Source organism: Erinaceus europaeus, chromosome 12 (genome assembly GCF_950295315.1).
Source record: "Erinaceus europaeus chromosome 12, mEriEur2.1, whole genome shotgun sequence".
In the NCBI taxonomy this organism is placed as follows: domain Eukaryota; kingdom Metazoa; phylum Chordata; class Mammalia; order Eulipotyphla; family Erinaceidae; genus Erinaceus; species Erinaceus europaeus.
The window spans coordinates 69,821,503-69,835,852 of record NC_080173.1 but is presented as its reverse complement, the minus strand read 5'-3'; the positions used below and the strand labels follow the sequence as shown (position 1 = coordinate 69,835,852).

Here is a 14,350-nt window from a genome sequence, read left to right as displayed (position 1 = left end):
CAGACTCACAGATGTTCAATAACTTTAAAGAACACACTCTTCACCATCCATGAGGACCCAGATTTGATCCACTGGCCACCACAAGGGAGCACAAGGGAAACTTCACAAATGGAGCAGTGCTGTTGGTGTCTCTCCTCTCTCTGCACTCTCTTCCTCTCTGTCTCCTTTTCTGTCTGATACTGAAAGGGATGGGAAGAAGAGGCCATCAAGAATGATGGAACTATACAGGTGCCAAGCCCCAACAGTAGGAAAAGAAAAATGTGAAAGAGTTGTTGGAAATGGTGGACAGACCATAGGCTAGGAGTTTGGAAAATTGTTTTGGATGAGGGCATTAAGATACCTCACTGTGGCCTCACTGTGTCTGAATCAGTAGTGGGAGTAATGGTTTGCCCCTTTACCTTCCCCTCAGCTGAGCAGATTGAATTGATGTTTGTCTTCCTGGGTTCTAGTCCTCTCCTGGCCAAAGTTCTGTACTTAAGTGAGGAACTTAAGTTCCTTTTGCTCCTGCAGCTGGGAGCCCAAAGCATACAAGCATCCTTTTTCAGTTCTCTTCTCCTTGGTAGCCCCTCCGTGTGTGTGAAAAGCCTTCTTCAGACCCAGGACTCCTCCTCAGGTGGCAGTGGGACTGGATCAAACTTCTGAGGCCCCAGACCCTCCATCAGCTGGGGGCTATTCTCCAGTTGGGTGGCTGGATCCTTCCTCTCTTTTCCTTCCTTTTCTTTCTCCCCCAATAAGACTACATCCAGGGATGTCTCCTTACCCTTGCTGCCCACAGCTGTTCTCATCAACCTGGGCCTGGGAGGCCCCCTAGCTGCACCCAGGTGGAGGTAGGTCAGTGGCTTGGGGATACGGGAAGGCCGCTTCTCAGGCCTGTGGTCCCTCCTGGGTCGGATCCTGGGTCTCAGCTTCAGTTTATAGATGGATGGGATTCTCTGTGGTTTTCGGAGTGTTCTCTTGCCCTTGACTGGGAATGCTTTTGCTTTGTCAGAACTGGGGTCTGAAGGTGAAGGTGCAAGGGTCTCTGGGCTAACACTCACAGAAGGGGATGAGAAATCCTCTCCCTCCTGAGGTGAGGCTTTCCTCCTTCTGGTGCTGCCCTTGATACTCAGGTTCCCTTTTGTTCTTGGCCTGCTCTGTTTGACTTCTAGCTGCCTTGTTGGGCTTCCCAGGCTTGGAGTAACAGTTGGCTTAGGGGAACCTGGAGGTGATACCTGCCAGGCCCCCAGGTCTACTTTAAGGAGGGATGGCAGGCCCTGAGCCAGTTCTTGGATGACTTTGTCATAAGGACCCCCATGTTCAGGCCACTGACCACCCAGGCTAGGGACGTAGACTCCACTTCGAGGGATGACCCCAGACCCTGTGCTCTGGGGCCTGCCATCCCCCACCTCTAGCAGTTTCATATTGGCCAAAAGCTTCTCCTCCAGGTGGTGGAAGATTGCTTTTTCCTTGGTCCTTCCCTGTGGCAGGGGTGTGGACCTGCCCTCTGGCTCCTGTGGGTTCTGGCCCTGAGGCTGTCCAGACTCTGCTGTTACCCAGATGCCCAGCTTCTGGTCTCCCGGCCTTCCTTCTGCAGCACAATTCCTGTATCTGAACCCAGACAGGTTCCCTGTGATGACATTTAATGGGAGCAGACCTCTCTCCAATTCTGCCGTAGGACCTTCATTTGCAGTACCAGCAAAATCTCTTCCTGGAGTGGGGGGGTGGGCAGGGGCCAGTCGGACAGGGATCTTGGTGGGTCCTTTAATAGGGGATGGAGAATGGACAGATGCTGGTTCCCTGAAATGGGAGGAAGAAGTACCCTCAGCCTCACCCCAAGGTGGTGGCCTGAGACCCACAGACTTGACTGGGCTGCAGGAACGAGGTGGAGGAGATGGCCCTCTTGCTTGTGTCTGTTTGTTGGAGGCCTTAGAAGTTGGGAGTTTCTGGGGTGTGAGAATCCTGTCATGGATTCCCCAGATGTCTGTTTCCTCATGAACCCAAGGTGTCAGAGGCCTTTTCTGGGGGAGCTCAGGAGGGTCTCTATTCTTTCCTGAAGATGTGTACCATGAGCTCTGGTTGCTGTGGGTGAATGAGTGCTGGAGATTAGATGAACTGTCCCCAGCTGGTAGCTGCCTCCCAGATGGGGCAAGTGACTTCTCCTGGAACCTGAAAGGGAAAATCATAAGGTTGGCAAGTCCAATCCACTGGCTTTGGAAAGGAATGACCTTTCCCCCACAGCATGCCAGCAGGGCCAGACTTCATGTTGAATGAAACTGATGCTTCAGCTTCTGCTCTACCTAGTACCAAGAGTCTTCCTAGTGGCAGATACCCTTTTCTCCACCCTCCTTTGTTGCCTGTGTAGCAGGTAGAAGGAAGACTTGATGGTCCAGACCCTGACTTAATTTGCACCCCAGGACTACAGGTCACCAGTCTGGGGGTGGGGTGGGGTCTTCTGTTCTACCATGAACTGAGGCACCAATGATCCCAGGTTCAATTTCCAGCACCAATACAATCGAAAGCTGAGCACTGCTTTGGAAAAAAAAATAATAATGCATGGTTCAGGAGATGGTGCAATAGATAAAGGCATTGGACTCTCAAGCATGAGGTCCCAAGTTCAATCCCTGGCAGCACATGTACCAGAGTGATGTTTGATTCTTTCCTTCTCTCTCTCTCTCCTCCTATCTTTCTCATAAATAAATAAATAAAATCTTTAAAAATAATGCCTTTCTACCACAAAATGGCTAGAGGACCTTAAAGTCTGTTCTTTCTTTTTTTTTTTTTTTTTGTCTGTTCTCTTAATGGTACTCAGGAGACATGAAATGCAAGAACATATGTCAGCAAAGGTGCTTTCTAGGTTCCAAACAACTTAGATCTTGCCAGGGTAGGGGCACTGCCTGGAGACCTGCTTCCTTGACCTTGGGGGTATGGGTGGGGAGCTCTGAGAATGTGCGTTCCAAAGAAGAAAGAGGCCCTCCCCTGTACCTCAGCAGTGGTGCAGTCTCTCTAAGGACCCCTGTTCCTTCTCCCTGTTCTCTGCAAGATCTGGGGGAGGAGCAGGCTGGGGACCTCAGCTTTCGCCCAAAAGAGGTATAGATCTTCCAGTCCACAGGGGGCAGTGGGCTCTGGGAGCGGCTGATCGTCATCGTAGGCTGGGGCTGTGAGGGTCCATCCTGTACCATCACCTCATGCTGTGCTGGCTGGGGAGGGGACTTCAGAAAGCTGCCCGTCTTGTGTGCTGCCAGCAAAGTGTCCCAGAGACAGAAAAGGAGGAAAGCATTAAATTACTGCTGATGGGGTCCATGGTTTCCCTTCCTTTTGTCTCCTACCTTATATCCCACATTAGAGACAGTGAGACCTGATGACAGTACCACAATTTCCTTATGGGGAGGAAGTCTAGTTAGAGGGCTCAGCAGAGGGGCTTGTTTAAAACTGCATTTGGGGGTTGCCAAAGTAGCTCACTTGAATAGTGCGCTGCTTTGCCAACTGCACAACCCAGGGTTCAAGTCTGGGCCCTCTCTAGATTAAAGGAAGCTTCAGTTCTGTTATTTCTTTCTGTGTGTCTCACTCATTCTGTATATAGAGGTTGATCTAGAGCAGTGAAGTGTATGTGTGTGTGGGGGGGGCGCTGTGTTTGAATTACAAATCTATTTTACTTAGGTTGTATGTTCATTTGTGGTGACTTAAAGTGCTGAGGGAGGTTATGGGAAGATCTACAATCCCTCCAGGTCATTCTTGGTGTCACCACTGTGCATGTCTGAAGTAGATACAAGGCCTGGCAAGAGGCACTCTGACCAAATGCTAATTCTCTCTGTGTTGGGCGCCATCTAGTGTCTGTAGTCAATATACCACCACAACTTACTCCTGTGTTTCCACCTGTACCTTCTTTTTTTTTAATAGAACTTAAAAAAATTTTTTTTATTTTTTAATATTTATTTATTCCCTTTTGTTGTCCTTGTTGTTTTATTGTTGTAGTTATTATTGATGTCATCGTTGTTGGATAGGACAGAGAGAAATGGAGAGAGGAAGGGAAGACAGAGAGGGGGAGAGAAAGACAGACACCTGCATACCTGCTTCACCGCCTGTGAAGCGACTCCCCTGCAGGTGAGGAGCCAGGGGCTCGAACCGGGATGCTTACGCCGGTCCTTGTGCTTTGCGCCACATGTGCTTAATCCATGTGCTACCGTCTGACTCCCCCACCTGTACCTTCTTATAGTCTCTTCTTCCTTCCTCCATCCCTGCACACTTTTCCCAGGAATGCAGACCTACCTCCTGCCTCTACTTCCGGCCTCCCGACCCGGGACCCGGGGAGGGGACTCTGAGGGAACTCACAGAGGGATGTGCACCGGCAGGGGTCGTGTTTGTCCAGATAATGGCCGAGTGTGTCCCAGCCGCCCCCCACACGCACCATCACGTGGTTCCGGAGAATCTACAAGGGATGCGGGGGGGGGGGGGGGGGGGACGGGAGGAGAGATGAGGTTGAGGGCAGGTCTCTGACCTGCTTGCTGGCTTCCCGCGGTACTCCATCCACGCACACATGTGCAGCTGGGTGTGTGCAAAAAGTCTCTGCCAGGTCTGGCTTCGCTTCATGCTGTTGTCAAGGGTGGAGGCCAGGCTGACAAACAGAAAGTTGCCCCACAACAAGACTAGAGATCTCAGGACATTGTGTGGCCTGGTGCCAGAGCACTCCTTTCCCTTCATTATAAAAGAATTTGCACCAAGAGTCAGGGTGTGTGTGTGGTGGTGGTGGGGTGGCATGGGGGGGGTACAGCATAATAGTTATGCAAAAGGCTTTCATGCCTGAGGTTCTGAGGTCCCAGATTCAATCCTCCCCTGCCCCCCTACCGCCACCATGCACCACCATAAACCAGAGCCAGGAGCTCTCTGATTAAAGCAAAATAAAACAAACACACAAAAGATTTGCACCAGCACATGCTCAAATCAGAAGCAGGCCCCTGACTTTGCTCTAGGGATTGCATGCTCCTGTGTGTGGGTGTGGGTGTATTTATCCCTGGGAGGCCCAGCTCCTATTTGGGGCAAATTGTCTCTGTAGGCTGAAAAAGTGGGGCCATGATTCCTTGCCCCTTCTGCATCACTGGACTATTTGGTCAGCATCTGGATGAGGCCCAAGGAACTGCCTCTGCCCCCAAGGTAGCCTGAGCCCAAGAAAAGGACTAGGCCAGGAATCTGAGCTGCTGGCCACAACTCTAGGTACAGATTTTTTGGGGGGAGGGGGTTAAGGATGAGTACAGCTCAGTATTGACAGGTGGGCTGGTTAGGAGCACATTTCAGACCTAAGCTACTGCTCATCCTGCAGAAAGTCCAGGCCAGGTGAGCAAGGTATAAACTTTGGGCATCTGTGTGGCTGGAATGATCCAGCCACTGAATACACACCACACACACACAACTCACAACATACACACACACACACACACACACACATACACGGTGCTCAGACCCTTGCTCTGGTCAAGCCTGTGGATGGACTGGAGATGATGGAAAAGTGGGAATACACTTTACACCCCTTGTCTACTTGGGGACACTCTCCAATTAAGACAAGGGTAGAAGCAAATAAATGAAGGTTCTGATTGCCCTAGTGGAAGGAAACGATAGATTTGCCAACTTGTCCAGGAATCTTCTGGAATTCTCCATGGGAGAGGAAGAAAATCCCACAGTTTGATAAATTGGGGTGAATATTCACTTTCTGTCTTTGCCCATAGGCACTGCCCCATTAGAAGGAAATCTGGTTCTACAGGGCACTGGAGGCCCCTCCACTGCTGTCTCAGAACTTACCCGGATGAAGATGAGGGTGTTGGAGTCTCCCACTCGGTACTTCCCGTCAGACACTTTGATCATGGAGAATTGGACAGGGCATGTGCAGTGACTCACGAGGTTCTGCACCTGCAGGAATGGGGATGGGGCTCAGCCCTCCCTCCCGGGCCTCCCACCCAGGCTCTCAGGCTCTTCCTCCCCTTTGCTAGGTAAAGTGCACATGGAGCCCTTAGAGGGCAGAGTAGTGAAGCAGGTCTGTAGGTGTCTGTCTTTCTCTCCCCTCTCTGTCTTCCCCTCCTCTCTCCATTTCTCTCTGTCCTATCCAACAATGAGGACATCAATAACAACAACAATAATAACTACAACAACAACAAAAAACCAAGGGCAACAAAAGGGAAAGTAAATAAATAAGAAACTACACAATAGAATAATTAGGCCAGAATGACTCAGTAGTGGAGTGAACACACAAGACCCAGGGTTCATTCCCCACATTGCATTTAAAAAAAATTGAAAAACTTTTTTGAAGCTACTAGGATTATCAATGGAACTCCACACATGCATGATTCCACCATTCCTGGTGGGTTTCTTGTTTTTCTCCCCCCCACTTTTTTTTGGGGGGCAGGGAGAGAGAAAGGGAGGAGAGATAGCACAGAGTTGGTCCACAATGTGTGCAGCTTCCCCATGCAGGTTCTCCCTAGGTGTTTCAACCCAGGTCCTCACACTTGGTAAAGTGTGCATTCTACTGGCTAAACCAGCTCCCAAGCCACCCAAAACATTTTTTTTTTTTTTTACCAGAGCACTGCTCAGCTCTGGCTTATGGTAGTGCTGGGAATTGAACCTGAGAACTCAGAGCCTCAATTATGAAAGCCTGTTTATATAACTGTTCTGCTATTTCTGCAGGGCCCCCAGAAATATTTTGTGTGAATATATGTATATTTGCCTCCAGGGTTATCGCTGGGGCTCAATGTCTTGCACTACAAATCCACTGCTCCTGGAGGCCATTTCCCCATTTTGTTGCCATTGTTGTTATTGTTGGATAGGACAGAGAAGAATCGAGAGAGATGGGGAAGACAGAAATGGGGAGAGAAAGATGGTCAACTGCAGACCTGCCTCACTGCTTGTGAAGCAACACCTCTGCAGGTGGGGAGCTGGTGGCTTGAACCAGGATTCTTACACTGGTCCTTGTGCTTCGTACCATGTGCATGCAACCTGCTGTACTACCGCCGGCCCCCAAGATTTTTTTATTTTTATTTTTTTATATTTATTTTCCCTTTTGTTGCCCTTGTTGGTTTTTGTTGTTGTTGTAGTTATTATTGTTGTTTTTACTGATGTCATTGTTAGGACAGACAGAAATGGAGAGAGGAGGGGAAGACAGAGAGGGGGAGAAAAAGATAGACACCTGCAGACCTGCTTTACCACTTGTGAATTGACTCCCCCGCTGGTGGGGAGCCAAGGGCTCGAACTAGGATCCTTAAGCCGGCCCTTGTGCTTTACACCATGTGGGCTTAACCTGCTGCACTACCACCTGATTCCATTTTATTTTATCTTATTTTATTTTATTTTATTTTTAAGAGACCAGAGCACTGCTCAACTCTGGCTTAGAATAGAGCTGAGGACTGAACCCAGGACCTCTGGACCTCAAGGATGAAAGTATGATGTATGGCTGCTGTTTAGCACCCCAGCCCAACAACATTTCTACCACAAAGTAATCAAGCTTAAAGAGGTTTTGTGACTTGGCCAAGGCCTGTGATGAGGTGGAGGCAGGATTTTGATCCTTGCACTACCAGTTCGATTCCACAGTCCACCTTCTGTGCATTAAACTCCACTGACTCCTAGGTGACCATTATTCTCCCAGAAAAAGTCTCCTCTGTTCACTTCTCAGTCCCCTACTCTGCTCGAACCAGGATCCTTACGGCGGTCCTTGTGCTTTGTGCCACGTGTGTTTAACCCGCTGCACTACTGCCCGACTCCCTTTATTGTGTATTTTCATGAGACAGCAAGATAGAGAGATGAAGAGAAAGAAAGAAGGGGGGGTAGATAGCATAATGGGATGGAAAAAGACTGTTATGCCTGAGGCTCCAAAGTTCTAGGTTTAGTCCCTCACCCCACCAAAAACCAGGGTTCAGCAGTGCTCTGGTAAAAAAAAAAAAAAAAAAGGAGAGAGAGAGAGAGAGAGAGAAGACACCAAAGCACTGCTTTAGCACCCATGGAGTTTCACCTGTCTCTATCCTCTAGTGCTGGGGATCAAATCACCTATGAAAGGCTTGCACTCTACCCACTGATCTATCTCCCTGGCCTAGAAAAAGGGGAGGAAGATTGATCACAGTAAGTGCTCACTTCTATGAAGCTCCCTATCTCTTCCCTAAGCTTTTTAAAAAACAGAATACATACTAACTTATTCAGCACTCAAAATAGACACCGAAAGTGATACCAATACCCTCACAAATGGTATTAAAGCATAGAGAAGTTAAGTAATTTGCCCAAAGGGGAAGTATTTATTTATTTATTCCCCCTTTTGTTGCCCTTGTTTTTTTATTGTTGTTGTGGTTATTATTGTTGTTAGTGATGATAGGACAGAGAGAAATGGAGAGAGGAGGGGAAGACAGAGAGAGGGAGAGAAAGAGAGATACCTACAAGACCTGCTTCACTGCCTGTTAAACTACACCCCAGCAGGGGGTGATCGGGGGCTCCAACCAGAATCCTTGCCCCATCGTCATCCTTGTGCTTTGCACCACGTGTGCTTAACCCACTGTGCTACCGCCAGACTCCTATACAACGGGGAAATAGTGGCGCTAAGCCTTGAACCCAGCTATCAGAGTCTTGTGTTAAATTAGCACTTTAGAAAGCTGAATTTGTAATGATAATTTTTTTTTTTTAAGTCCAGGGAATGAGTGGTGAAGCAGTGCCTTGGGTGTCTCTCTCCCTCTCTCTTCCTCTCAATTTCTCTCTGTCCTATCAAATAAAAATAGAAAGAAAAGAAAAAAAAAAAAACAACCACTGTGAACGGTGGGTTTATACTACCAGTACAGAGCCCCAGCGGCAATAAATAAATAATATCCGAAGCAAGGGCGGGGGCTCAGAGTGGAAAACAGCTTCCTCAAAGACTCACAGGGTGAGCAGCGTGGGAAGTGGAGCACAGAGAGGGGTGGCCCGGAGGGGGCAGGAGAGGACTGGGAGTGGGGGACGCCCAAGCCCCTCACCATCTGGTCCAGGTTGTGGAAGTGGCAGGGCCTGCGCGGGGGTGGCGGGGGCGGCGGGGGGTCAGGCGGGGACAGCGCCAGCTCTGCGCGCAGCTCTTGCTCGATCTCCTCCTCCAGCTGCACCAGCGTGGGCGCCGCCACGCCAAAGCGCCAGGCCTGGCGACCCAGCTCCAGTAGGCACAGCACCACGTTCTTCACGTTCTTGCGCAGCACCAAGTCCTCGGTCTCGAACATCAGCACCTCTGGCGAGTGAGGAAGGAGAGAAGTGGGGAGGCTCCCTGCTTTGAGTAGGAAAGCCCCCAGGACGTTCCTGAAGCCTGGTAGCAGGCATGGGAGTGGGGCAGGAGGTCTCAGGACCTTGGAATCAGCCTGGGAGGGGCTTGGAGGTGCTGAATGCTCGGGCACAGCTGCAGCTGGGGTGAACACCTCCAAGAAAAGAGGTTGGGAATGGGAGGGAGGGAGCCAAGAAGAGGAACCTGCAGCCTGACTGTGGGACAAACGGGTTACATCTGTCTTCCTCTTCTGAACCCTGCACCATTTGCAGGAGGGGTCCAGGAACAAAAAGCAGCTTGCTTCTGCTCCCCAACCGACCCCTATCTCACCTCCATCCAGGAGCGAGTGTATGTGTTGAGATACTCAGACTGCACCCTCAGCCCACTTTAACTGCCCAGGGACCATAGGCTTCTTCTCAAACTTGGGCTACTCCATGAACCTCTGGCTCTTCTCCCATAAACCAGGGGTGGGGGTGGTGTAGTCGACTTCTTGGGGGTTACTGTGAGAACAGGTAACATTTGTAGACAATGTCTGGCACTTGGTAAGGGCTTAAAATACTTTTTCCCCCCAGAGAGAGAGAGAGGAGAAACACACACACACACACACACACACACACACACACACACACACACACACACACACACACACACACGATGGGGTAGATTGCATAATGGTTATGCAGAGACTCTCATGCCTGAGGCTCCAAAGTCCCAGGTTCAATCCTTTCCCACCATAAGCCAGAGCTGAGCAGTGCTGTGGTGAGAGAGGGAAAGGGAGAGGGAGAGGGAGAGGGAGAGGGAGAGAGAGAGATTTTTAAAAAGAAAAGAGACAAACGAGTGATACATACAACATTGTGTGATAGTGTCAAGTGGAGGTGTATGTCCTGGAAAGTATGTCTGAGACTCCAAAGTCCCAGGTTCAATCCACCATAAACCAGAGCTGAGCAGTGCTCTGGTAAACAAAAACGAGAGAAAGAGAGAGGCAGAGAGCGAGAGAGAGAGATATCACAACACTGCTTCACTGTTCCTGAAACTTCCCTCTGGTGCCTTGATGTACTCACCAGGGATTCAAACCAGAGTCCTTGTGTCTGGTAAAGTGAGCTGTCTGCTAGTCCCCTAAAGCTCTGGTTTTGCCAGCCCTCCAGGCCTGCTCCTCACTGCCCACCAGCAGCTCAGCTGGCTTTGCCCTGGAATGTGACCTAATATCCAGTCTCATCCCACTGCTGGGTCCAAGGCCAAGGTGACATCTTGGCAAGTCACTTTCCTGAGTCTCACAAGCCCCAGCATGACTGTACTGGCCTCTCCTCAGTGTTCACCTGCCTCCTCCTAGTCAGGTCCCCCACCCCCACCAACCCCCAGCCTCACCCACCACAGGATCTCTGGCACCCACACAAGTGGCTTTTTCCTGCCTTTGCCTTTGCTGCCCTACTATCTAAAATCCCCCCCCTTCAAATTTATCTTAAATCCCAAATCCCACAAATCTTAAACCCCATAAATCTCAACTCAAATCTCCTTCCTTAGTAAGGTCTTTGCCAGTCCCCATTCCTACCCACCAGGTAGCTGTTCCCCCCTCTGACTCCCCAGGCCCTCCACTTGACGCTTTATCACATTGCACCATGTTGTATGTATCACTTATTTGTCTCTTTTAATTTTTTTTTTCTTTACCAGAGCACTGCTCAGCTCTGGCTTATAATGGGGCAAGGGATTGAACCTGGGACTTTGGAGCCTCAGGCATGAGAGTCTCTTTGCATAACCAGTATGTTATCTACCCCAGCCCTAATTTTTTTTTTTTTTTTTTTTTTGGTGGAGTTGGGGGATTGCATATGTGCAATTTCACCTTTCCTGGGCTGACTTTTTTTTTTTCCTCGAGGGTTATTGCTGGGGCTCGGTGTCTGCACTACGAATCCACTGCTCCTGGAGGCCATTTTTTCCCCTTTGTTGCCCTTGTTATCAGTGTTGTTGTTACTATTATTGTTGTTGTCATTGTTAGATAGGACAGAGAGAAATGGAGAGAGGAGGGGAAGACAGAGAGGGAGAGAGAAAGAGAGACACCTGCAGACCTGCTTCAAGGCTCCCCTGCAGGTGGGGAGCCAGGGGTGGGCTGACTTTTTCATTGTAATAGGGAGACAGAGAGAGGGAGAGACACCACAGCATCAGAACTTACCCCAGAGCCATAGCATCTCCTGTGGTGCTGGGGTTTGAACCTGGATGTTGTGTGTGGCAGGGCATGCATGTACATGGTGAGATATTTCTGACTATTTCTCTCTTTTTTTGCCTCCAGGTTATTGCTGGGTTCAGTGTCTGCATGGCAAATCCACCGCTCCAGTGACTATCATTGTTTTCCTTTTTTTTTTAAATTTTATTTCATAGGATAGAGAGAAATTGAGAGGGAAGGTGGAGACAGGGAGGAAGACAATTTTAACCCCCCTACAATCATAAGCCAGAGCTGTGCAGTGTTCTGGTAAAAAAAAAAAAAAAAAAAAAAAAGAGAGAGAGAGAAAATGAGACACCTGCAGATCTGCTTCTGGTGAAGCGTTCCCACACTCCAACCGGAAGCTTCATACTATATGTGCTTAACCAGGTGTGCCACCACTCAGCCCCCCAGATATTTCTTCTTGGACCATGAATTTCCTGGACATCAGATCTGAGTTCTTAGTGGCCAGAACAATACTTAACATAAAGGAGGCTGGTTTTCAGTATATGCTGCATGAATGAATCATAGTAGGATTTACAAGGCTGTGAGGTGGCCAGGTGGAGGCTCACCTGGTTGAGCGCACATGTTACAATGGGCAAGTACTCTGGTTCGAATCCCTACTCCCCACCTGCAGGAGGAAAGCTTCACAAGTGGTGAAGCAGTGCTGCAGGTGTCTCTTTGTCTCTCTCCATCTCTATTTCCCCCTTCCTCTCAATTTCTCTCTGTCTTTCTCTAATAAATAAATGAAGATAATAAAATAATTTTTAAAAAGTTATTAGGCTATGGGGATTGAGGCAGGAAAAGGGATGGAGCAGCCCTCAGTAAGTCAGTGAGGTGGACCTGAGATGCAGTTGGGACCTCAGAGGGGATGCCCAGCAAAGCCAAGGTCTGGGGAGGAGAGTCCAGTATGATTACCTTGGATGCCCATCTCCTTCCGACACCACTGGATGAAGTTGGAAATGTTGTCCCGAGCCTGGAAGGTGCCTGGTTGGGCGGCCCCATTACAAACAACCCCAGCCTGCGGCATGTGAACCTTTTGGGCTTGGGCAGGAGCCTCAGCCAAGAAGGCCAGGGCAGCCTCAGTGATGGCGTTGGCGTGCTGACACAGCACTAGGCCCGTCTCCAGCACCTGCAGGAAATTGGCCGCATCTATGTCCAGTCCGTACAGATCCCGAAGCCACTCAGCCAGGTCTTCCTTCATGGCTTCTAGATACTGCTCACTGGACTTAAAGGGCCGGATACTGCGCACTGGAGGCCCCGGGGTCCTGGTCTTCCTCCTTCCGAGTCCCCCAGACCAGGACATGGCTGGACACTGAGTGGGGGAGGAGGTGGGCACTCCTCCTGCCTGCTGGGTCTTAGTTGGTTCTTTCACCTTCTAAAAGCCCAGGACTTGTGTTTCTGCTACTTGCTGCTGGCTTCAGCCTCTGCATCTGGGCCGGGCCTGGCCCCCACCTCCCACATTCCTCAATCCTGATCTTCCCCTACTTGGTAGCCCTGTCTGGACCTCATTCTCCTGCTTCCCAATCACCAGAATCTGCCCTCTTCAAGGATAGATGGAGGTGAGGACACTTCCATGCCCCTCAAGACTAGACAGGTCCTAGCCTCTCTGGCCAGTGGAACCTGGCTCAGCTGTGTGCTTTCGGCCAACCCCTCTGCTGTCTTCCCCTCTCCTCTCCTAGGAGACAGTGGCTGCTACAAACACTCCTTGTTAAACCTTCCCAGCAGGCAGGAGCTTTCCGGACAGAGCTGGCCATGAGGCCCAGGGAGCAGAGAACACAAACTAATGCTAGCTTTTCTCACTAGTGGGGTGAGGGGGTACTGGGGGTGGGAGGCAGGAAGAAGGGTGGGGGGGGGTAGTGGGGAGGGATGATTTCTCTGGTGTTTAGTGAGCACATCGGGCTAGGATGGAATTGATACAGCAGTAGAGTTCAAAGACATGACTTTCATTCTCACTCTCTGCTAAATCCCTCTGTGACCTTCATATCACCTGGCCTCTCTGTGCCTTAGTTTGTCCACTGTAAAATGGGAATAGTGACATCTCTGCTCTAGAGTGCTCTGAAGAATAGAGGACCAGGCTGTCAGGACACCCACAGGCTCTGGAGTAGCTAGGTGCTAGCCCTCAGTAATTGCCTCAGTATCCCTGTCTATGCTGCCGCCTTGGAGAAGCTGCACCATCCCCCATCTACTCACATGAGTCCTTGGAACTGACTGTCGGTAGGAACTCACTCCTGGCCACAGAAATATATTAATTCAACAAGCACTTCTTTGTTATTTTTCTTTTTTCTTCTTCTTTCTTTCTCTCTCTCTTGTTTTTTTAAATTTTTTTAATCTTTTGACCAGAACACTGCTCAATTCTGTCTTATGGTGGTGCTAGGGGTTGAACCTGGGACCTCAGGCTTGAAAGGCTTTTTCATAACCATTATACTGTCTCCACAGTCCCTTCTTTGTTGTTTTTCCAAATTATTTCATTGGGGGAAATGGTTTACAAGAGCAGGCTTTTCTTTTTTATTTTAAAAAATAATTATATTAATTAATTTTTTTGCATTACCTTTTATTTATTTATTGGATAGAGATAGCCAGAAATCAAGAGGGAAGGGAGTGATAAAAAGGGAGAGAGACAACTGCAGCCCTGCTTCATCAATTGCAAAGCTTTCCCCCTGCAGGTAGGGACTGGGGCCTTGAATCTGGGTCCCTGAGCAGTGTAACATTTGCACTCAACCAGGTGCACCACCACCTGGCCCCCTGTATTAATAATTTTTATTAGAGCACTGCTCAACTCTGGCTCATGGCGGTGCCCTGGAATGAGCCTGAGACTTTGCAGTCTTGGGCATTAAAGTCTTCTCGCATCGCCATTATGCTATCTCCTCTCCTCCTCAGCACCCGCCCCATACACACAGCTGTTGACTCATAGTTTTTTTGATTTTTTTAAAATTTAT

General features: G+C 49.4%; 1 protein-coding gene across 1 annotated transcript; it reads right to left on the bottom strand.

Annotated features, from left to right (window-relative positions):
- On the bottom strand, positions 1–13,008 carry GAS2L2 (growth arrest specific 2 like 2). Its single transcript, XM_007516950.2, has 6 exons — positions 12,330–13,008; positions 8,949–9,190; positions 5,770–5,877; positions 4,309–4,405; positions 2,962–3,214; positions 1–2,145 (listed from the first exon to the last, which is right to left on the bottom strand). The coding sequence occupies exons 1-6, from the start codon at positions 12,715–12,717 to the stop codon at positions 591–593; spliced, it is 2,643 nt and encodes an 880-aa protein (XP_007517012.2). The 5' UTR covers positions 12,718–13,008; the 3' UTR covers positions 1–590.
- Between the last annotated feature and the right edge of the window lie 1,342 nt (positions 13,009–14,350).